Raw genomic sequence first — 25,355 nt, 5'->3', positions numbered from 1 at the left:
CAAACTTTCATTGTATTTAGACTGGGAGAATTGGCAGAATACAGCCAATGGTCCAATATAGCTTTTACCATACTGAGGCAAAAGCTGAATTATGTCACATTAGGTAGGAGAAGAGTTATTGAAATCCTATATACAGGCTGCTGTTGACATATGCAGTAGAAAGAATGAAATGTGTTGAATTTTCATTAAGAAAAGTTAACATCTGATTTACAAACTCTGCAATTTTTTGGATGTCAGATTAGGTACAAAACTACGATAATTATTTATATCCTCCTTTTTGTCAGAAGGAGTGAATACCAAGGAGTTCAACAACAATTTGTACTGTCTTGTTTGCAAATATTGTGCAGGTGACACTAAACTAAAGAATAATATTAATATTGTGTGTTTTCTAGGGACAGTAGCTACCATGTCCATTTCTCTTTATGGCTGTTTTGACAATCTGGTAAATAGTGTTCAATTGCAGTTTGTTTTAATTTCTGCAATAGGAAAACTTAGAAGTTTAAAGAACAAGTGTGCACTGCCTGGATTAGGTGGTAATACTTGCCTTGCAAGAGATGCTATGCAAACAGTGCCTCTGTAGGTTTTAGAAGAGTGAAGAACATTTCTCCCCTGTGTTTATGGAAACTGAGGATATTTAATAAGTCTGAAAGGAAGCAGACACACACATTTATGCTGGCTTTCTTTCCTCCATGATACCAGGTTTTAAGATAAAGGCAACTTCTCTTCCTTAAACCTGAACGTGGCTTTCTCATGTAGATGCTCCATGTGTTTCTGTAGTAGACCAGGCAGACTGACTATTGTGAATTTTGGGAGGTTTAGCTTTTGTTCCTTCTTTGTACTTTTAAGCCTATTTTCCTCTAGTTTCCATAAGTGCCAACAGGGAAACAGTCTGTGTGAAGGAAGAGCATTTATGACTTTTGCTTCTGGATGGGTATCTCTATTTGCTCTTAACACAGCCAAGGGTTGGGCTGGAGCTTACAGGAGGGGGAGAACTGGTTCCATGGTACCTCAGTGGAATGAATATTAAGAGGTGAAACTCATTCAACACAAACTTCTAATGCAAATTGGAATGGTATGTTCTGGCCAAGAGTATTTTTGGTGAGGATTGTGCGGGAGAGAGTCAGAAATGGTGGTCAGGTATGTCAGATGTTGGATGTCATTTGTTCAGAAAAGTTACAAGATCTTAAATTCCCAGAACTCACTTGAAGGCTGCAGATAAATCACACCTTGGTTATCAGTGTTATTTCATTCTGGGGTGCTGTTTTCTTACTGGCTTCCTGAGGTTTCTAAGGCAGGGCCTGGGAAGGAGGGGAGAGGAGGGCAAGAAAAGCGCTGTTGGAGCTTTTAGTTACTTAATCTTAGTCAAGGCCTTGTTCATAACAACTGACTTATCTAACAGTTTCCCAAAACAAATGTAATTCACAGATGTGTGGCAGCAGCTAGGACAAAATTGAGCCCATCTAATCGGTCAGTCAGTGCATTTCCAGTACTTTTTCTTGTTTATAGCTTAAACTGTTTCTCTCTTCAGTGCCGAGGGGAAAATGAAGATTTGCATTGTGGTTCCAACTTCATTGGAGCAACTAATTTTTAATATCAGTAATCTCCCTCTAGTTATTTCTAAGGAGCCACTTGAAAGGGGACCATTTTAAAAGTAATCAGTACAAGTAACCCCATTGTTCTTTTCAGTATGTACTGTGATAGTGCAGGAATAATGGCTGCTCTGCAGGGGAACCATAACACTTTCTGTTAAAGCACTTATGTGAAACTTTCTCTTCCTGCGGCTGCCACAGTAGAGTATCATTTTTATTAGGATATGGTATAACTTTATCATTCAATTTAGTGTGTTCCTGTAGCTGTTATGGTCCCTACAAAATACAGTTTTTGAAACTCTGAGTGTGAGAACTATTTCCAGGTTAAATGATACCATGCAGAAATACAAATCTGTGTAATCGAGGAAAACTTAATGAAATGTTATTTTGTGTATAAGGGTGTTTTTTCCAAGAGTTAATATTGCCCACCTGTTTTCTAGGTGTGGTGTTCTGATTTCAGTGCAAATGTATCCTTGTTTAGATCCTCTGAAAGGGGGAGAGAATTTTGCTTTTTTGTTTTTACACCTGTGCTGAAGGGGAAAAATAGGTAAAGAAAATGGTGCTGGTGTGGTGTTCCAGCTTTGTTGCAAGACTTTTCTGGAGCTTACTCTCAGAAGGTCTAAACACCTGATCTTTGTCTTGACAGTTTAGAGACTGATATTTGAGTCTTGCAGTGAGTTTCTAGAAACAATGTCATGTTTTGTTGGAGCAATAATGTTATTGGTTAGAAATGCCAGAAAACAAGCTGCTGAAATACTGAGTGTAACTTTAACAGCAAAATAAGATTATCTGGACATGTTCCAGAGATTAGAAAGAGCCTTTTTCACATAGAATTCTCAAGAAAACTGTTGTTCTGGTTCTCAGTGAAGCACTGAACATAGCATGTTCTGTTGCAGCACTTGCATATGGACTTGCATCCACACCTGCTGTTTGCAAATCAGTGCAATTGTGTTTTCTTGTTGTCTGTCTTCCTGTTTTTCCCATGTTGTCTGGGTGTTCCTGTGTGGCTTGTTCTTCAGCTGCTGCTTATGCGTTGTAGCTGTTACATATATAAAGTCTTTCAAGTCCTTTCCCCAGTCTGTTTTTCTGCAATCCCACGATAATATTTTCCTTTCCTAGCAGTAGGGAGCATTTGCATCTTTCCTTACACTGCTGATGACCAAAAGCAGTACCATACCATCTTTTTTTGCCTTGCCTTTAGCTCCTTATGCAAAATGTTTGGTTAAGTTTTGGGAGAAATGTGCTCTTCTTCATTCCTTCTCTGGCCAATTCCATCTTGCTGGGGACATCAGTATCCAGCATGGAGGGACTTCATTCCCAGTTTTAGACTGAGGCACTGGGGAGCAGCAGTGTGGTCAGTCCTTTTAACTCGGGGCACTTTGAGTTTTGTTTTCTGTGTTCTCTGTAAAGGGAGCTAGAGGTGCCAGCTGCCAGTCTGTCAGTGAGGGGCTGGGTGTACAGTGGAGAGGAAAGTCTAGTACAGTTATAGTATAAACTTGTAATCATTGCTGTTTTGTTTGCTATCAGTTGATTTCAAATTATGATGTTATTAAAGTTCCAGTAAATCAACCAGGGATGTGCAGCCTGTCTGTATGACCTGGCTTATACAGATGTTGGATTACACAGAACTTTGGCCTGGCTGACATGAGAGAAAGTTGGTGAATGAGCCAAGGTGAATGGACTGTGCTTACTGCATGTTGGGATAGGCAAAAATATGGATGTTTAATTAGCTGTTAGTAAAAAACACAGTACAAGGAGTGGCACTTTGCTACTGTGCAAGGTGCAGAGTGCACACGACTGGGCAAAGTGCAGAGATAGGCAGCTGCCCTGTGAAGAGTGTAGGGGTTTCAGTATTTGCTGAATTGTCAGGTTAAACTAATGTTTAAGGAAAAGAAAATAATCTGTCCTGCTATGCACTGTTTGGAATTGCTTGAATTGAACATTTGTTCCTTTTGTGTTCTGCAGACTTCTTGAAGCCAACTCTAGCAAAGACAAGGAGTTCCATCTGTGCCAGCCAGCCCCGGTCTCCAGTGCTGGTTCCCCTGATGGCACATTGTACAAGCCTGTGAAACCTGCCAAGCTGGACGCCACAGCTTTGCACGACTGCACTTTGGCCGCCGCTGTGCCTCCCTCGGAGCTGTCGAACCATGCAGTCCTAGCCTGCGACACAGGCATTCACGAGGAGCACTATGTAAGCGAAGGCGTGGAAGATGATGTGCCAGACTGCAGAGAGTACAGAGATGCCTGCACCATTACTGGTAAGCAGTCAAATCCTTTACCTTGGTGAGCATGTGGTGCTAAAGAGTTAAGCTTCTGTTCTTAAGCTCATGGTGGGGTATCTGCTTCATGGATGGTGCTGCCATTGTGCTGCACATTTTTTCTTCTTTAAGAAGTGATTTCCCAGGCACCAGGATTTTCAATGAAAGTACTTTGTAATGTTTAAGGTCCTTGCTAATAGGCTAGACCAATGACAGCTGTGAAACCAGGCTACTATATTTACATACTAAGGAAATTGAACCATTTGAAAGTTTATTTGGAAAATAACAAAAGTCAGGGATGAGGAGAAGGGAACACTGCACCTTAAAGTTTATGGAATGCTTCTCCTAATGTTCAACATAATTTAGAATTCTGTATTCATATAACAATTGCTTTCTCATATGAAGAATGTGAGAAATAGGGATGGGAGAAATAGGATCTAAGATTTTTACTGTACATATTTGTGCTTTTCAAAGCCATTTCATTTTTTCACATTTGGTCTGGAACAGCAAAATTTCATGTATATGGAATAGCTTCTTCTGCATGCTTTTATGAAAGGTTGAATACCCTGTTACAGATTCATACAAATAAATGGAATATGTGTTGAAGTATGGTATTTTAAATAGAATTAGATTCTTAGTGCTGTGGTCAGCTGACCCAATTTTTTTGTGTTTGAATAATCACTGTAACTCAGTTTAGTCATGGTTATGGCCATGAAATGACAGGAAGCTTCCATTCCAAGTGTATAGTTTGTTGGCTGAGCTGTGAGGTTTCTTTTAACCTAATGTGACCTTGTGAGTTCTAAGTCCTTTTGGGAATGTTTGAGGAGTCAGCTGAGTTTTTGGAAGGAAGAAATGAGATGTCTGAGAAAAGCAGCAATAAGACTAAGGCCGTTCTAATTGGCAGCCAGATACTTTTATCCTGAGTTACTGTCAGCCCTTTCTAGAATTGTCTTTAAATCAGAGAACTAGCGAATGGTGACTGTCAGCAGCTGCTTTAGTAGCATGCCTTAGCTTAGCTCAGCGCAACAGCTGTATAGTAACTAAGGGCTGATATTCTGAAAAAAAAGAACATAGAAAGAAGGGCTGAAGTGCTCTCAAGTCCACCCTGATTTCCTTGGGAAGGCAAGCAGCAGGATTAACACTGGAGTCACTTTGTCAGGTATGCATCTACATAAAATATTTTGTTTAAATAAACAAACTTATTTGCCATCCTTCCTTCCTTGTTTTCATGGATTTAGAGCTCATCAACTGGTTAGTTTAAAAATGGTCATCCTTTTGACTTCCATGTAGTTAGGTAGACTAGAAACTGCTCATCACATAAATGTATTCTTGGTAATATACCTCTGTTTTCCAGGCCCCTTGTGGAAGGATCTTGCAATCTATTCTGCTGGCTGTGGCCTGTCTCCCCTTCAGCCCCTCTCCTCCCTCCCCTATTAACAGGAATTTAACTTTGTTTTTCTGTTTCTGACTACAAGCCAGGACAGCCAACTTTTTTCATGAATCAAGATGCCTTCTTGATTATGGTTTCTTGAAAATCAAGACAAACTCACTTTTTAACATTTAAAAAGTTTTTATTAAATGGAGGCCGGCACGTGTTCTTGCTGCTTCACATTCCTTCAAGCCTGATGTAGTTTCTGAATATCTTTCTACTTGCTTAGCTGTCAGTCAAGTTGTTTAGAGGTTGGTCCTAAATTGCTTTTTAAAATGGATTTGCTATTCTGCCATGTCAGATTTGTACTGTGACCTAAGGACAACATGATGTGACTTGCAGTAGAAATAGCAATGGTTTTGTTGATTGTTTGGTTATTTGGGGGTGTTTTTTTTGGTGTTTATGGATTTTTGAGTTTGTTTTTTTGTGCATTTTAAAGATGTCAGAGGGCATAGGCTGGGAGTAAGGAATTGGTCTCATATTCCCTCCATAAAATCTTTATCAGTTTTGTGTGCAGGTATGCAGCATATACACTTGAAACAATCTGAAAGATATATACTTGACTGAATTGTCAGAGACTTTAACATGAAGACTTTGTTTAGTTCTGATTGACAAGTTATCACTCTTTACATTTTAAAATTGTTTAGTGGGGAAAAAAAAATTTCATATCAAGTCTGCATATATTATACTTTTTCTTCTGATACCAAGCCTTGACTCATCCTAGAGTCCAAATTCAGCAATCAGGGTGATCTATATTTTTTTTTAGTCTTAAATTAACACCTACAGCCTATAGTACAAATTATCTGCAAAAATTCTTGCGAATAAATGCTTGGGCACATTTAAGAAAAGAATGGGAAACTGAGGCACAGTGTGGTGTGGTGATGCTTTCTGGAATGCAGCAAGCTAATGGTAATTGGAGCTATCTCTGATATAACTAATAGTAAATTGTATGATGTGTCCATTTTGCTATTTAACTTTTCCAGACCATTGATGCTCAAAGAATTTTTAATGCTGCGTCCTTTTCTTTTTGTTATTGTTTTTATTTCCTGTTGTGTTTGCTGGCAGTAGAGAGGTACTTTGGCATTCTCTGTCAGCAGCACTATCTTTCCTGCCTGGAACCTAAGAGCAGATTCAATGTAGCTGAGAGCATTGCACATTCTGATTGTACTAAGTGTGTAGTCTTGGATATAGGGTTGGCTTAAACATTTCTTGTCCCCAAACCATCTCAGAATTGTGCTTGAACAGATTTCTGTGGGAATGCAGCTAGAGGTATTTTAGGCAACTGGTCTGGATAGAACTCTTGCTATGCTTTTGTGTCAGAGAGGAGATGAGGGTTACTTTTTAATTAGGTCACACTTCTAATCATCCTATTGTGTGGCCTAAAAGCCACACAACAGAGGCAATAAGCACTGTAGGGCTGGGCCCAGGTGACAAAAGCAGTGTGGTGAAAAATTTCCTCGAGCCAGTGTCTGAGAGACGGATAGCACTCTAAAAGCACCTTTCCCAGTGAATTTGATACTAAAGTACCGTCCAAAACTCATAGGTGCTGCAAGTGAAGTTTTGTGCAGGTAAATGCATTTGAATCTGTGCTGACTTGAGCACAGAAGGGCAGATGAAATAGGATAGTTGATCTATTGAAAAAAATTGGTTTTGAATATTTTAAGAATTATTATGAAAAAAGTGCTGGTGGAGCACATACTTTCTAAACACTAAGCCTGAAAATTGACTCAGTAGAGGTTGTAATAGATATCTCTTTTTTTTTTTGGTAATATTTCATTCTAGGTTTTGTTAGCAAGATTTAGGAGAAAATATCAATGTAGTCTGACTCCAAGTTTTCTATTGCTATCGATTGTGGAGCTCCTGCAGGTAAATGGGCAGGAGACCCAAGTCCTGGGTTTGGTGGACAGTAGGGCAGCACTATATGGAAGTGGCATGGTGCTGCTACATGTGGAAGGCACCTATCGTGTCCTAGTTGTTTTTCTTTCCTTTTAACTTTTCTTTCTCTTGCTGTTCTCATTCATCTGAGAGTGTAGAGATAGGAATACGGATGTAGCACCATCTAGTGTTCTTTTTGCTAGAAAGGGAGTGGAAATGCTTTTCAAGGTGTGTCTTTTCTGTAATTGCAGTGCAGATCTGAATACTTTCAGTGCAATGTTAATGAAAACAACTGGAGTTGGGGACTTTCTTCTCTAACACCACCACCAGAAGCATCACCACCCTCATCCCATTTTTTGTAGAGCAGGAAGGGCAGTAATCTTGACATGAAAAAGCAGAGTATCACTAAATTGGTCAGTAGTCACAATTTTATGAATTACAAAAGCCTCTTAGTTGATTGCCTTTTTCTTACCTGTTAGCTGCTGTCAGACAAATCCTGTCCCCCTGGAAATGGGGAGTACAGTGGGGACAGAAGTCAAATAACACTGGATATTACTCTTGTGATAGCTGTCTGACTTCCAGGATATTTTTGTGAGGCTTTTTGAGGTTTTTTTACTTTTTTTTTTCTCTTAAAATATGCTTAACACAGTATCCTTAGACATCTTCTGTAAGTTAACTTTGTCTGCTTTTGCATGTCTGAATATTCACCATTTGCACTGATTTTGGTATGGTGTACTTTGTGATTCAAGAGCTAACTGCTTAATATGCCATGTAGGTTTCCTTCATCCTTCTCTGGAAAGGGAGAGAATGAATGGACTGTAATTTAAATTGCCCAGCTCCTTCATTAGTTTGCATAATTCATTTGTTCATTGTACTAATTACTCTTACTAAATGCATGTAGGAGTGTGTTTTCTGGCTGTTCAGGACAATTTCCTGAGGGTTGTTGAATTATTGGGAAATGCTCTGTGGTAATAACCTGTTCTATGTCTTGCTTTGTTTGCAATTAGCACAAGTAGATATTTTTTTTTTTATTATTTTCTAAAAACAAAGTCACATTAATGGAGGGGTGAAACAAAATGTTTTTTTTTTCTCAGCAGGAAGGTGTTAGTGAGAAGAGTTTGGGTATTGTTTGACCTTCCTTGCGGGTTGTGTAACTTGCACGTTACTGCAGTGGAAGGAATCATAACGTCCAGAGAAACCCATTTTCTCTTGCTGCCAAGCCTCACTCACACAATCTCCTAGCAATGTTTGGGTGCAGAAAGTTTTCTCTGTGTTTTCATCCTGTCTCTATCCTTATTCAGGCTTTAAATATGTTCCCATATGAAACATAGATTCTGTTCTCTTTCACCAAATTACCATCTTCATGGAAACACCTACCAATTTTGTTAACTGACTGATCCTACAGATAAGTGGTGTCTTCTGACCATTTCTTCATGTAATCACTTTAAAAGACATGCTTAGGGCGCACAGAATTTCCATTCCATTTTATGTGTGTGTGTCCCCCCCCGCCCCCACCAAGATGCATGTTTTTGTGTTGAAAGGCTGAATTTCTATTCCTTCTGTTTCAAGCGTGATAAACCATGATTACCCTAAATTAACTCCATAGGGATTTAGGTATTACAGGTTGTTGTGAGATTGCTTTATTGTTGTGTTATGCAGGTGATGTGGAGAATGCTGTACCTGTGGCTGTTCTGTCCTAGATGTGTGTGTTACCACCAGACACCATGTGCTTGCTATTCTGAGACTGTTCCAACAGAGTGCTCTGGTTGGTTTTGGTACCTGTTACAGACCTGCTGGTAGACTTCTAAGCTTTAAATGGTTAAAAAAGTATTGATAAAATATTAACAGTTTTCAATTGCTTAATGTTATTTGAATCTCTCTGAGTTCTGTTTGGATTACCTTTCTCTTTTACTGTGGTGGTTATATTTCTCTTTTAATGGAGCATAACTTGCTCTAACATTTGCTTCTTTTTCTGCTCCTTGTTTGGGGTGTGACTTCCATGTTTTTCTCAGTTTTGTCAATATGAGAGAAGAGATGTTAAATATTGCTTGGTGGAACTCAACCAAAGAGCATAAGAAATGCTCCGCTGTGTTGGACCAGCCGGCTCAGAACTGTGTTTCTGACTCCAGAAACTGCAGATACTGGATAGGGAGATCATGTACTCAGCCACTCTCAGTAGTTTAGTCTCAGCATAAGTACCATAATCACGCAGAACTATTTAGTGTTGGAACCTGTCCAAAGCTTTTTCTTATCTGGATGTGCTGATTGTTTTACCCTGGAAGTTCAAGGCTGCTACTCCCATGTGCAGTGACACCAATCTTGCAATTTCTGTCAGTATTTGTCCTAGTTATGCAGGATTTTGGTGAATATCAGGTCTTCTTTCCCCTTATGAAGTTACCTTCATGATTTTGAAAAATCTTCATAGTTTTTATGCCCCTGTCTACTCCTCTCCCAGCTGTCTTAGTCTCTTCTTTAAATAAAGCTATAAGAATGTTAGTCCTTTCCTCAGCCCATTTACTTTATCATAAGTTATTGTCACCAGTCTTATCCCATAAGCTTGATCTAGTTATGATCACTTGTCCCTCTTTACCGACACTTCTGTAAGCAGCAATTGCTAAATTCTGAACAATATTCCTTTCTCTAAAGCATTCAAAAAATGCCAGTCCTGTTAACAAGAGATAGCTCCTTCGGCATGACTGGAACAATTTTATGAGTCTGACTATTTCTGTCCAGCATATTCTGAAAAAATGATCTTATTCTCTGTGCCTGCTGCATCATTGCCTCCATTTTGAATTTTCTGTCTGGCTTTTGGTACGCTCTCAGTCAACTTCATGCAGATTCCCCCCTTGCCTCACATCCTCCCACAGCTGCTTTCCAGCTCTTATCCTTTTCAAGTTACCTGGTGTTGTTTTTCTGATTCCTCTCCTGTGTCAGGTTGTCACACTACCTCTTAATCTGTATCTTGGTCATATGTTTTTATTTTATCAAGTATTGTCTTTTTGTGGCTTGATGACATTTGCGTGGTTGGTATTCCCTTAAGCAGAATTCTGCCGTGCTCCCTATATAGCCTTATTTATGCTTCCTAATATGATCCATGTTTTTTAGTATAAACTGTCAATTCTGAAGTCACTATGAAAGCAACTGTTGGAATTAGAAGTCCAGTGTGACACTTTTAAAGACATTCTTCTTAGATTTCCCTTGTTTTGAGAAGCACTTATCATTCCTAAATATATACTTTATTCAAGGTAGGGGTGCATGAAAGCAGTAAGTGTTGATCAGTGTTCTGGATTTGTTCTTTGGAGAAAGTACAGAAGGCAAGTGCCTAGTAGATTTTTTGGGGATTTTTTTGATTTACATTTTTTGTTTTCCTGTTGTGGTGCAATGAATAGTGAGGAAGACTAAATAGTTACATTACATTTAAATACGTTAAAATAACATTCATTCAATCACACATGAAGTTCAGCTTTACCTTTCTCCCTCAATGTATGTGTGTGTGTCCATAATGAAGCAACACATTTTTCACTTAAAGTAAGGATCTGTAAAGAGCAAGCTACATAACATGTAATTCTTAAGTTTTGCTTGTTATTCTGTGAAAGCTTTGTTGACAGCCATTCTTTAGTGGCTGGCACATTTTGTAGCTGGGCTGAACAACAAGGAAAAGCAGGACAATTGCTTTTCAGGGTTTTCGTACTCAGTGATTTATCAATGGGTTTTTGAGACATTCACAGTCTCTCTTGGCAGCTGGAAGATCCTAATGGTTAATGAATGTGTTTATTCTTACTGCTGCTGAACAGTGCATGTCCAGCATGCTTTTGGTACATGAATAGTTTCTGTTCTTACTCTAAAAGAATAGCCATGGTGGCAGGGTTTCCTTTTATTTTCTGTTTAATATAAAAATCATGACTATGGGTGCATTTATCTACAGGGAGAAACATTTCCATACTTTTATTAAAAGCAAACTTCATTTAAATTTATGACATAGTGCACTGTAGGGTCCTAATATTTTAATGGACCAAATCACCAAATCTGTCTCAGGTTTTATTCGTAGCAGGAATGTGTATGTAAGATGGAACCAAAGCAGGGAGACTTCAGCCTGGTAAACAATGGCAATCCTCACATTGGAACTGTGGGGTTTCATCTTCATTAGCTTTGACATTCTCAACTTTATCCTAGTCTTTAGCAGGTGTGTTTGGCCAAGCTGAAAAGAGGTTGACATGGAATCTTTTGTGGAAGCCAGGATTTTGAGCAGTTTTTTCTACTTTCCGAGGCAGAAGAACCACTGCTTAAACAACTTTGATTAAAGGTGTGGCAGAACTTGCAATTTCAAATCATGTCAAGCCATACCAGTCAAGTTACAGAAGCTGCCATGGCTGTTTGACGAGTCTGAGTTTGAGATATGAGATAGCTTTCATGTTGAAGAGTTTTTCTTCCAGATGTTTGGCTTTGCAGCCAGCAGTGAGACTTCAGATGTATAAAGATGCTAAGGCTATCTTTCCCTTTAGACAAGTCAGTGAACTGGATTTTTTTTCTTTGCCCGAGAAGCTAGCTACTTGCTTTACATTGAAACACATGTCCTGAGTTCAGCAGTATTATTTGAAAGGCTTCAGTACAGTTTCAGTACCATTAGCCACATTCTGGGCATCCTAGAACTGAATAGGAAATTGAATTGGATTGAAATACAAATTGAATAGGAATATGGTAAGTTCTGGGGTTTTGCCTATTGCTCTGTACATATCCATGTAATTGTTAAATAATGCTCAAGAAATACTTGTAATTATAGACCTCAGTCAATAATGACTGTGTCTATGTTGGCCTATCGAACTCAAATATTGGATGCCTACAGGCCATGTTTTCCTCTTCAGTAGCATAGGTAGCAGCCTAATTGTGTAGTAGAACTTTCATCCCTCTGCTTTTAATTTTTATGTGGATCTGTTTGTAGATAATGATAATGATGAGTTCATTCCATCACTGTCTAAATGGACAGAAAGCATGGGAAAGATGAGGTTATTGGGCTGTTCTAAGCAGCCAGGAAATATCTGCTGGAAAAACATTTAGAGAGACCATCCTTCTTGCTTCCGTCATTGGAATACAGTTTGGCTTGTGGGCCTTCTGAAAAAGGAGAACGCTAATGTAGTCATGGCCTCCTGGCTGCTTGTTGATCTAGACTAGGTGGCTAATCTCAATGTCACATGGAGCAAAATTAGCAGTCAAAATCTGACGTGGATTAGCCTCAAATTTGACATGGAATAGCCTCACCTTGGTGAACTTTGATTTCTTGTGTTACATGTGGCTGGACTTTAGCCTCCATGCTGTAGCCCTTGTCTGCAGAGAACCTTACTTTTACTTAACTGGTATGGAGCCAGCACTGGTAATGACCCTGTGCAGGTATTGTGTGCTTTTTGTTATTTGTAATTGTTATTTATTGACTGTCCATTCTCAAATATTTAAAACAGGAGAATTTAAAGAAACCTCTGAGAGAGCTAAGTGTCAAGGGTGAATGTAATATGTGTGTGTGAAATAGGACAGAATTGAAAACCAAAGAGAGGACTATGTGGTCCCATGAAGTAACGTAGAAGATTTCTTTATTCTTCCAGCTTTCTTCAGAGTTTCCTTGTTTCTGTTGTCTCTTTTTGTTACTGTGCTTGTATCTACTTCTCTTTTCTCAGCTGCCTCAAGAGGTAGCGACAAGTGATGTTGTTTTAGTTCTTTTTCGAGAAGCGAAAGATTTGCCTGAGAGCGCTACTGAGGCGTATTTTTTTTTTCCTTTGTTCGTTTGCTTTGTTTGTGTTTAAGAAGGAGAGGATATTTAGACTGCCCCTTTCTGCTGTGGGCTGAGCACCAGCTGCTGGGGTTTGATGTGGTGGAGTTTCCCAGAAGATACTCAGGGTAGGCATGTGATACAACCTGATGACCAAAGCTTGTGTTTTGAAGGTTGCCAAGCAGCCCAGCACTTCCCTAAGGTCGCACCCAGAGTGGAGTTGTTTTGCTGCACACACTACTTTTGTTCAGCAGTTGTTTCCATTTGCTCAGAGGAGGCATTTCTGGGTAGCACAGGCACTTCGTGCTGTTTGCAAGGTGTTTGCTTCCATCAGGACTGCAACTCAGGGGCACTGTGCTCTGGGAATGATACTGTCTCTGGGTAGTTTTCTTGTGGTCTTTTCTGTCATGACTTATGTGTTCTGGCACACCCCTTCTTGATCAGAGCCCTGACCCTAGCATGGTTCCTGGCAGGGCTGGGTTTGTGGGTGATTGTTTTTTCCACTTACAGGAGTGGGCTGAAAGCAGGAAACTGGCTGGCGAAATGTCCTGTGGGATTTGGGGTTCGGGTACTAAGGCAGTTCTGCCGGCAGGTGGCAGTTTGTACTGCCGGCAGATCTGTGGAGACCTGGGAGTACTTTTGACTTTGGGAGGAGAGCTCTGCTCACAAGCAAAGCAGTAAAACCATGAAGATCAGGGATGGTTTGAACCAGAATGCAGACAGGCAGAAACTATATATTTTATGTTCTTTGTGAGGACTGTTCTGATAAGCTGTTTGCATTGTGTTTGTAAAGGCTCCTGCAGATACCAGGCTCTGAGGTTTGTATACTTCCTTTTCTCTGCATGTTTTGGGGTGTTCTTTCTTGGCCGCCACACTCCCCATGCCCTTGTCCCTTCTCATTGTTCTAGGTTCATTCTCTGAATTTATCATTAGTTCTAATGTGAAGTTCATGCTGAAATTGAGCAAGTGCTCCTTCTTTATCTTTCCTACAGTAAGATACATCTATAGCCATAAACAGATGAAACCAAAAAGCCTGGTAGGGAATAGAGTTTGACAGATGAGATGCTTTTGGGTGACCACGTTAATGAGATCTTCAAAGCTGTCTACCTGTGGTTCGTGTTGTACTTAGCTGGAGTTGAAGTTAGTTTGACTGAGGCTGAATTGCTTGTTTGTGAGATGCTGGCATAGTTCCACCCATCCAAGTAACACTGACAGCTAAGTATGTATGTAACTCTATATGGGAAGTGACCTAATGTATGAGTGCAGGATACAAAGGACAGTGGGTGACCACCCCACACAATGCCTTGTGATTTCTGTGTTATGTGCCGAGGGGGGGAAGGCATTCCTTTAGGAGCTGTGCTATCTCCATACAGTCAGCTCCCATTGTTTTAGACTTCTCACTCCGTTTTCTCTATGATCAACTCCTTGCTCACTTGTCAGCAAAGATCTAAGTGTGCATCTGAAAATAACCAAGTGTACTCTTATCCTCACATGCACATGGTTGTCCTGCAAATTCTTTCTTTCTCTGAATGTGAAAAATTAAAAAAAAAAAAAAAACAACCAAGAGTGGGGGAAGGAAGAAGCCATCCTCCCACCCTCACTTCAGTCTCCACAGTGAAGAGTTAGTTTACTATATTTAGAGCATTTTGTATGGCTAGAGATGTGCCTAGAAGAAAGGGAACTGATGAAATAATCAAAGTTGCCTAGATCAGCAAGCATAATAAAAATTCCTTTAAGGAAATATAAGCAAGCTGAAATAACCAGTGAAACTTGAGTGGCTGTCTTGAGAGACATGGGGTAGAGAGATTTAGTATCTCCAGAATGGGAGAGACACACCAGCCAGTCAAATGCCAATGTATGAAAAGGTACAAGACATGCTAGCAGGTAATCATTAATAACTACCCAAGGGATACTGAAGTGGGAAGAAATATGCAGAAGAGAGCTCAGCTAGAGTGTTCTGCCTGTTTTGCATCTTCTTTATGGAAAGAAAAGATTAGAAACTGTAACAAGAAATTAACCAGGACAAAAGTCTTTGAAAACATTTGTTTTAATCTCATTTAGAAAACAGAGAGCATGAGGAGGAATGTTGTCAAAAATTACTGTAAAGCAGACTGAGCACCTTCATTTCCTGAGGAACAGGGCATGGAGAAATACATATTTGCAACAAAACAAGTGAGGTGGGGTGTTCATACATTTAAGCTAAGAAGAAACTAAAGCAGTAGAACATGTTACTTTCAAAAATAGTATGAAAAAGGGTGAAATTTATTCATTTTAATAATATTTAATTATTTCTGTGAAGTGCTGAAAGCTATAGAGTTGCGAGAGCATAAGCAGAACCAGGAATGATCCATGCTTTATTAAGAATCATGAGTTCATAACTTATTAACTATTTAAGTTGGTTTTGATCTGCTTGTAGAAATTTATTTGCCAAATGTGTTTTCCAGAAAACTGAAAGTTGAAAATTGGTTAGATTACAAACCCCAGAATCCATAACAGCAACTCAAAAGGATATGGTTCACTATATTTTGTTGTATAATTTTTAAATTAATTATCAGTTAATTGTTTTAAGTGTAAGGTGTTACATTTTTCTCAATAAAATAGAGGTACCACCTAGGAGAAGAGGACGTGCTTTTCTGTCTGTTGGATATCAGTTAACTTAATCATAAATCACTATCACAGATGACGTCTTGGGTGTTCTTAGCAGAGAGGTTACTTAATTGTTTATCTTTGCAGTTCTAATCAGAAATAATTAAAAAACCTTTGTGGAAACACAGTCAGGGTCTTATAAAAAATATACCTGGTGTCTGAGCATGGGGGATGGTATTAATCTGCATATTGTCTCATAACAAATGTGTGCATCTCAGAAGAGCGAGGGGAGGAAGAGTGAAGGGGGAGAGATTGTGTAACTGTAGCACTGAAAATATTGCTGCGATTTAAGTGGTGAACTAATGTCTAGCCATGAACAAGTGTAATTATGGTGTCCTGTTTTTCTAAATAGGCAACTGCATCAGAGCCTGTTTGTATTTCCTGCTGGTATACAGATTTTAAACTTGCAGTAGAAGTTAGTGACAATAGCATCATAACAGCATCATAAAAAGTTGCCTTTCCAATTACTCATTAATATATTTTCCAGTTAGTAGGCCTTTTGAATTGCTTAGAAATGCTCAGGATTTATTATATGGTAGAGTAGAAGAATTTTCTTGGTTGACTTGTTTTCCATGATAATTCTTATTTCTTTACTGCCTAGCCTTCACATTCTAGTGGATTTCTTTTCCACAATAAAACTGTATGGTGTTTTTTTTTTCTGTGTGTGTGTGAATGAGGGGTTTTTTTTTCTCCCCACATTTTATTGGTCACTTCCTTTGTGTTCATTTTTCACTTGTTTTTGGGATAAAACAAGCCAGTTTACTTATCTGTACAACTGAAACGTCCTCATCTCATCTATAAAGTCTATTTCTTTTGGAATCCTAATAAAAAAGAGAAAGGCACTGAAGGTTTGAATTTCTCAGATTATTTCTTTGTTCCCAAGACCATCATCTTGGGCTGTGTAGATTCTTGCATTTTTCTGAAGAGAAAAACAAATATTTTGGCCAGGAAAACTCCCCCAAAACAACCCCAGTGAAAAAAAATCAACTCTGTTTCCTTGAGATTGAGAGCAATTAGGTAATCCAAAGATAGATGTATAAAAGAAAAGTCTTTTATGTGTACATGTACACAGAAAGGTTTTTGATTGTCTTGTGGATGTCAGCGGTGTTTTTTTTTTTTGAAGATCAGCTGTCTTTTCTGCACTCAGATGGTTACAGGCACTGAGATGATGCTGTCAGCCTTAAAAAGATAGCCAGGGAAAAAGAAAGTTTGTAGTTACAGGCTTACTCTTGTCTTTCAAAGCATGGGAGGCAGATCTTGTTTCTCTGTGTAAGCCAGTAGTCCCTCTGAGAAGGTTGCAAGGACCTCTTAAAATGATATGTGCAGGTTGATTCTCTATGAAAACAGATGCACATGTGGGCATCTAACTGAGGGAGGCTTGGAAGACACATATGTACAGGAGCTATGTACAAGAGCATATGTACAAAATAGTGTGGATGAAGGCAGAGGAGAATAGCTCCTGACTGGTAATAGCAGACTCCTTGAACCACAAAGTACAATGCAATTTTCCCAAGTGGATTATAGTTCCAGTTATCAGGGTTTTGTAAAGTATGTAGTCAGGAGATTGACAGTATGAGTTCATCTTGGTATTCTCTGCCCCTGTTGTCTGATAGAATAGTGATGTTCTTGAAATTTTTAGTGCTTGGGATGCTTTTGACAATGTAACTTCTGGCTTAGAAAGGTAAAAACAAGGTAATTAATGATGTATAGAGAAGTCTGTGTTAGTTCCCCATTCTCTCCTTCCTCCCCTTCTTTGACAGAGGTGAGTTCCACTAAGTTACAGTGGAATTGCAGGTCTTCCTCAATCCAGCAAGAGTAAGTTTCTCTTATAAAGATTGGTGCTCTTGTCAGGAAGTAGCAAGAGCAGGGCTGCCTTGTAGGCAGCTGACAGGATGGGAAGGGCACAGTCCTTGTTGGCACAGCCCAGTCCCTTTGTTCCCAAGCAGAGCAAAGGCGCTGGCAGCAAGGGTTCAAATTGACTCTCCAGGGGTCGATCATGAGACAAATGGCAGCAATCCAGGAAGCCTGGACAATGAGTCAGTGTCAGCAGGGAACAGAACTGGGCACAGGCCTGCTTACAGCACCGCACAGGGCAGGACCAGAGGCTGGGGGGTGCATGGGGCTCCTGGTAGAACGTGCTGGCTGGGGACCATGATCAGCCTGATCATGGCAGTGTAAAGGTACAGGGGAGCACTCAGGGCCTCGACAGTCTTTGCTGTTTACTCTGGAGTGAATCTCAGCAAGAGTTGCAAGAGCTATGAGAGTGGTTAAAGAGGGAGCTCTGGTGTATTGCTCTTCCAAAAAAGGCTTAGATAGCTCTTCCTTACTTCTTGTCTGGGGGTAGGGGTTGTGCTGAACGATGGTGTTTTCTCTTTGTACTGATGTGGAAATGGAAAATGTGCAGATTGATGCACTAAGTATTTACTGCAAACATACCATGGGTTGTTTAGTTTCCTGATAAATATTTAACATGACATTGTATGTAATTGTATATGATAATTAAACTTATATATTTAGAACTATTGTGACCGTTTTGGGTATTGATACACTCTCAAAATTCTTCATTAGTAATATAGGTTAGAAGGTACCTCAGGAGGTAATCTGTTCTGACTTCTACTAAAAGCGTGTCTCTTAGATTAAATGCTCATGGCATTGTTTACTTGATTTCTAGTTTCCCTGTGCCCTTGTTTGACTGTCCTCAAGGTAAAAAAGTTTCTACCTTGAATTGGGTTTTTTTTGTGTTAAAACTTCTCAGCTACATCTTGGCCTAAATTTAAAGCTCTAATTTTATTTGTAACATTTTTGCAGTTCTTGTTGGCTGTTGGTATCCATTTTTAGAACTGTGTGCAAACTTGATATGTTTGTGAGCATGAGGGGTCGCAGCACAGAATGCAAGTCAAGATTGTGTCAAAAGGTGCCCTGGAAGTTCCTGTAATCATCTTTACCAGTGTGTCTTAGGTGTGAACTGTGACACTGTTTGCTATCGCAGTCCTGGATTTCTGTTTCTTGAGAAAAATCTGTCAGCAGCAAAGGCAGAAAAATACAGTGGTAGTAAATTGTAGTCCAAGACCAAGTTAAAGAGATACATAAGGCTTGCAAGCTAAAAATGATCTGTTAAGTAGAACATCAAAAATGTACATTCCTCTGTGCACTAATGCTTTCTTCATACTCCAGTTGTAACTGGCTCTCTATTCCCCACCCTAGCCCACTTATTCTTCAATAAACGTCCCTACTTCTAGAGGTGAGGCCTTTTGTCAATAAGAGAGCATGCCCTTGTATTACTAGTAAATAAATATTTTGGGATAATTTGTGCCAGGCATATCTTCTAAACTTACTTGTATTGAGCTGTTCTTTACATGCAGCAAAATCTTGTTGATATCAAAACAAACTAAAGTTTTTGAAAGCTTGTATGTATAATATTCATGGTAACTAATACAAATTGTTCCCTTTCCCTTAACAGATGTGTGCAATAGTACCAATCTTCCTGAAGTTGAAATCATCAGTCTCCTGGAAGAGCAGCTGCCTCATTATAAGTTAAGAGCAGATACAATCTACGGTTATGACCACGACGACTGGCTTCACACACCTCTCATCTCCCCTGATGCGAATATTGACTTAACAACTGAGCAAATAGAAGAGACCTTGAAATACTTCCGTAAGTCAAAAACTCAGAAACTGTACTAGGAAACAAATAAAATAGTGCTATTTTTGTTACCTTCTTTGAAGTTATCTGAACAATTCTTTGAAAGCTGTGGAGAGCAAGAGAACTGTTTGTGATTTACTGTTAGGTCTCCAAGATTATGGTACATAGAAAACAAAGGGAACATTTAATCAAGAACAGGCATTGCATTTGTGATTTGTGCCTACACCTTTCCACATTATTAAATACTGGAGAAACTGAAATACTTCTTTTTGCTTGTGATCTCTCTCAAAGCGACTGAAGTTTCTGTATCTATGCAGCTTAGAAAGCTTAGACCTCTTTCCACATCCACTTTTTTTGAATGTGTTCTCTGACACATTGCACTGTTGTCTGGTAACACTATGTGCCAGCATCACAGAATGACTTTAAATCATTTTACTGCAGCTTAAGCTTCTAGAAAAGCCTTGTGAAGAACCAAACTCTCACCATTTGGTTGAGATGGTTTGTCCCTTCATTCTTTCTTCTGTTCATATTCATATACTATCAGAGAAAAAAATATTTGTGCTTACAGAGAACATGAGTACAGTTGTGACCTTTGTGGTTGTTCTTTCCTTTGTTTGAACCTGTAGATACTTTATCGTGGTGAATGGATTCATGTCTCTGGTTTCTTCCTCTGTGAGTATTGACTTACAATTAGAGAAGACTTCTGTGATTCATCTTAATGACTGCTATGCTAAATCAATAGCAGTGGATTTACATGGGTTATAGTAGTAGGTAGATTTAGGTAGACTTACTGAGGAACTGTAGAGCTTCAGGAGAGATGAGTTACAGGGCTCAGCACAAACCTGTGCAAAGATGGCTTAATTGCATTTTGAAACACCTGAACAATCACTTTGTAAGGAGCACAGCTGGTAAAGAAAAGTATGAATAATATGAACTGAGTTTCTGATAGTCATGCTTCAATAAATTGCTTGAAGTATTTTAGTAAAAAACTTGCATATGCTTTCCACCTGACCCCAATCACACAAAAACAGTGGGAAGAGGGTGAGACAAGCTGAAGCTGATCTGTGGAATCAAGTGTACTACAGCTGTTTTTGTAGTAGCCCATTGGTGCTGTTACAGTGATGGCAGAAGCTGGCTTAAATAAATATTTTGAAATCTAATGTTTTCAAGGTCTTTAGTAACCTGATTAGGCCTGTCTCACAAGTAAAATTGTCTGTGTGGGTGGACTGTTGCGATAACCATGGGAAACATGTTTTGCTAGTGGGACAAGGAACTCAAAAATCCCCATGGCAGCGTCCTTCTACCAACTGAGATGATAGTAGGTGTGTGACTGCTGGGGATGGATACAAAATACAACCTGTGCAGAGGATGAATTGACACAGCCCTGAGGAAAGGACTTGGGAGTGTTGGTTGACAGCTCAACCTGATCCAGAAATGTATACTTGTAGCCAAGAAAGCCAAATGTATCCTGGGATGCATCAAAAGAAACGTAGTCAGCAGGTCCAGGGAGGTCAAAGTCAAGGGAGGTAATTGTCCCCACCTACTCTGTCCTTGTGAGACTCCCACCTGGAGTGTGTGTCCAGCTCTGGGGCCTCCAAAGAAAGCGGGACGTGGACCTGTTGGAGCAAGTTCAGAGGGACACAAAGATGATCAGAGGGCTGGAGCAGCTCTGCTGTGAAGACAGGCCAGCAGAGTTGGAGTTGTTCAGCCTGAAGAAGAGAAGGCTTTGGGGAGACTTCGGAGCACCTTTCAGTACTTAAAGGGGGATATAGGAAAGGAAGAGAGGGACTTTTAAGCAGACTTTGTAATGATAGGACAAGGGATGATGACTTTAAACTGATAAGAGTGTCAGTTTAGATTAGTTATATGGAAGAAATTCTTTACTGTGAGGGTGGTGAGGCACTGGAACAGCTTGCCCAAAGAAGTTGTGAATGTCCCATCCCTAGAAAATATCAAGGTAAGGTTGAATGAGGTTTTGAGCAACCCAGTCTAGTGGAAGATTCCCTGCCTGTGGCATGGTGTTTGGAACTAGGTGACTTCTAAAGGTCCCTTCCAACCCAAACCCTTCTATTATTCTCTGAAAACAAAGCTGCGAAATAACAGAGAAATTGGATAGCACAGCTGCCCGAAACTGAATGCTTAACAATTTTATCTAGCTTTTAGCTTACAAGCATAATGACTGCAAGTTCACCATGTTGCTGTGGTTGTAGATTTCTTCCAATCAACTGGCTTGAATGAAAAAAAACCTGAGTATAATTCCTGCCACAGTATATATTTTCTGCTTTTATTAGGAAATAACTTCTTAAAAAGAGGAAGCAAGCAAAGAGATTTTCGATAAAGAAACATTTATTTCTTACTGCTTATAGACAGACATTTTTGTATAGATAGCAATTCAAGAAGTTTAAGCAAGTTTGGGTCTACCCTTAGACTGATACCCTGGAAACTGAGATCTGACTTAACCCTTGTTCAGTTACTGTGAACAAGTCACAGACTCCATCTATATATGAGAGTCCAAGAACATAATAAATTTGCATGTTTCAAAATTATTGCATTGATTGCAAACATTGGTTTATGGCACAATGAACTATGAAAGTAAAAATACTATTTTAAGTAAGTTGGCAGAAAGGTTTTGTGAATTATGCCACCACCACTGTGTATTATGCTACCACCACTTTGGAGGGTGTTCCAGGGTGTGACTGCTTGCGCAATTTTCAGTGCTGCAGTTAAGCTACTCCTCTTTTACCTGTTTAGTTTGTTTCAAAAGACTTGATGAGGGTATGAGCAAATACTGTAGCTTATCTCTTTGCAAGTTTGATTTTTCAATGTCTTATGAAAATTTCCTTGCAGTTGTTTGCATGTTGAGATTGATGGTGGTTTATAACCTGTTGGTGGAAACGTGATGTGTTTCCCACTGTGTTGATCCATATAGCAGAAGAATCAGCAATTACCCTTAGGCATACTGTTGTGGCTTGTTAGAGCAGATTTTTCTGGCTTCCTGTCCAATTCACAGCCACAAAGGCTCAGAATCAGTAAGAATCTTCTGGGCCATGTAACACAAGAGGGTGGACATAAGGCTACTTAGCGCTCATTTTTAATTAGTTTTTGAAGATACTGGTAGAAAAATGAACAGTCAAATATCCAAGCATTTTAATTTATTCAGTGCTTTTTGTGGGGATTTAAGCCATAACATGGGATAGGTGATGTAGAGAATTGCTTAAAATTTAGTTTGTCATTGGATAAGAAGGCAGTTGGGAAGAACTACATAGTATTAGGCCTACAACTGTTCTTTTATGTTCTGAAACTCCAAAGCACATCTTTGTTATTATTTCCTTCAGATGGAAGGCTGAGCCAGTTATTGCCAAATGAATAAAATAAAACTGATCTCATCCTAAAGCATAGTCACATAAATTCAGTGTCACCTGACCAGTCTCATTATACAGTTGAGGCAGAGTGTCTTTTAAGTAAACCTAAATGAAAGTATGATACAGCAAAATGACATTCCACCTCCCTGCCCCCAGATTAGGGGCAGTCAAGCTCACTTTTAGCTGGGGACTGTGGGGAGGCCTGTGTGAGAGCCAGGCCTATAGCACAGCTACCAGAGACAGTGAGCAGGAACAGCAGTCTCAGTTTTTCCTTGGCTACTTAGGGAGACAGGGCCCATCTGGGAACTCTCTGAGAAACTGAGGGTGCCTGCTGCTGTGCATAAGGTGAAGGTAAGGTGAGCCACAGGCATGTGGGCCTCAGGAAGTCCTAGTGGCTTCTGAGAAGCTGTCAGCTGCTCTTGACCCAAGGGTATCCTTAGCCTTCTTTGGAGCTGCTGCTCATTAGGGATGGTCAGACACAGCCAATAGTTGTAGTAATGGTGCAAAGAAGGGATCTTCATCTGAGTTCAGAATAACCTAAGTCTTTAGATGTGGTGGCATTGTGACACAGGGTGCATTCTCCAGGTTTTGGAGTACCTGTCCCTTAGAGCAGAGACTTTAGCCCAGACAGAGCTTCTGATTGGGAAGGCAGCCCTGCAAGAGTCAGGTTGCTGGGAGTGCCCAGAGCTGCTCTGTGTCTGTGGTAGAGAGAGATGGCCTCCTTTCATGCAGGAGGTGTGCATGTGGAAAAGCTGTCACCAGGTGGAGAGGTTGAGAGGAAGTCAGCAGGCTGTGCAGCATCAGGGAGGGTGAGGCACAGGCAGAGGATCTAGGAGTGGTTGAGACACCAAAGGATTGTGCTCCTATTGAGAGGGACCTTGACAGGCTGGAGCCATGAGTCAAGAGCAGCCTTGTGCTGTTCAGCAGAGGGAAGTGCAAAATCCTGCACTCGGGAGGAACAACCCCATGCACCAGTAGATGCTAGGGTCCAGCTGTTGGAATGCAGCTTTGCAGAAAAGGACCTGGGGCATCCTGGTGAACACCAAGGAGGACATAAGCCAGAAATATGCCTCTGCTGAAAAGCAGACTAATGGCATCCTGAGCTGTATTAGGAAGCCGTACTGGGCTCCCTTATTCTATATTCCTTCAGCATTACTTTCCTCTCCCGGGAAGCTGCAATCATATCTCTCAGTGGGTTTTTTGCCTTGTTAGAAAAATAGGTCATAACCATGCAGCTGTAATATTTTTGTCTAGCCAATTGAGCATGGTATTAAGCTCAACTTCATTGTACAAATGTTTTTGCTGTCTTCATGAAAAATAAAACCAAAAAAAAGGGAGGAGATTGTCATGTACATTATTTCCATCTGGCAAAATGGAAAATGGTTTGCAAATTTGTTTGCAAAATGGTTTGCAAAATTTGTTTCTTTAAAACTTTATTCTTGATTTCCTTAATTGTAGATAGGAGTGTATCCTCTTAAATGTCTGGCTCTTGCTGTTATAGTCTTACTTACAGTGTTTAAGTGTGCTCAGTCATACCTTAGTTAAACTACACAGCTGGTTTTGCAGGAAGGTTACCAGAGACATCAATTTTGATTTTATACAAATGCAAAAATAGTGCTCTCCAGTAATTATCTGGGGGAAGGGAGAAATAATCCTTTCATGTGGAAAATAGCTTTTTGTGATTATGTATTTTAATTTCATCCAACTGCCCCTGTCTCACGTTAAATAACTTTGTTTCAGTGGGAGAGCAGTTTGACCCTCTTCTGCATCAGAAGAGTCTTTTCCTTGTATCAGGTGAGGTCAGTGTGCCCTTAGGGTGTGAAGCTACGAGCTATGTCCCACCTGGAGGAAACACTTGTACTATTTTGAAGCCCTGGATAGTCATCCCAGTTTGATGAAAAAGAGTCAATCAAATCTGAAGCACCCATTTTTCTAAATACCAATTCTGAAAGCTGCTGGTAATAATGCCCTCAGTGCTCTAGGTTTTACTCTGGGTTCTACTCTTTCCAGGTAAAGCAAGACTTCTTGTTAAGTAAAATACTGCCCTAGAAGAGATCACTGTCCTAAATTACAGAGTTGTTTGTCCTTACTAAATATGTAGTCACAGGATGACTCCTATTCAGTGTTCTTTTAGAAGGTGAAAACACCAGTAAGTCTTCACTTCAGTAAATTATTCCGGTTTAGAAATAAGTGTGACAGCCCATCCTTGAAAATCAGTTGGGCTTTTAAATATGTGGTTTTTTGTCGGTTTGCAAAGTATGTGTTGTGGCAATGCTTGATTATGATTAATATGTGTTGCATAGTGGAGGCCTGTACAGCTACTGCTCTGATAAAAAAGGACTCCAGACGATGCTAATGGGATGGGCAACTTTATCCTGAGTGGTGGTGACTGTACTGGTGTCTGTAGAAAATGATGATGCGATATGGTGTGTAATTATCTGAACCATCCTGAGCCTGTAGCCAAGAGAAGAAATGTGACCCAGAGGTAATCAAATGGGAGGTAATCCATTGCAGCTGCATTGGAAATACTCCATTCAACTCCAGTGTTCAGTTTCAAAAAGCATCCTTACAGAATTGTAAAAGGTTGAGAGAAAAAAGCTGAGAATGACTAAGCATGAAAACACAGGATTTATAGTGGCATACTATGTAATATGACATTCTTTTAAGACTTTGTCAGCAGAGATGACTTGCTGAGGCTTTGCACTCTAGCAGCACAGTGCACTACAGTCTTGAGTGTGCTGTTGGGTAGATGAAAGTACCTTTGTGAAAAAATTCTCTTCATACAAAGGGAAGGG

General features: G+C 39.8%; 1 protein-coding gene across 3 annotated transcripts in view; it reads left to right on the top strand.

Moving 5' to 3' along the window:
• The window catches only part of TRAK1 (trafficking kinesin protein 1), a 127,009-nt gene that overhangs the window by 42,926 nt on the left and 58,728 nt on the right, over window positions 1-25,355 (top strand). For all 3 annotated transcript variants that reach the window (XM_053974772.1, XM_053974764.1, XM_053974780.1), the window contains exons 2-3: window positions 3,555-3,847; window positions 19,016-19,210. In XM_053974772.1, coding sequence (XP_053830747.1) covers window positions 3,555-3,847; window positions 19,016-19,210 — 488 coding nt within the window. The remainder of the gene's footprint in view (window positions 1-3,554; window positions 3,848-19,015; window positions 19,211-25,355) is intronic.

The sequence above is a fragment of the Vidua macroura genome, chromosome 1 (genome assembly GCF_024509145.1).
Source record: "Vidua macroura isolate BioBank_ID:100142 chromosome 1, ASM2450914v1, whole genome shotgun sequence".
In the NCBI taxonomy this organism is placed as follows: Eukaryota; Metazoa; Chordata; class Aves; order Passeriformes; family Viduidae; genus Vidua; species Vidua macroura.
This window is presented reverse-complemented; position numbering and strand designations above follow the sequence as displayed.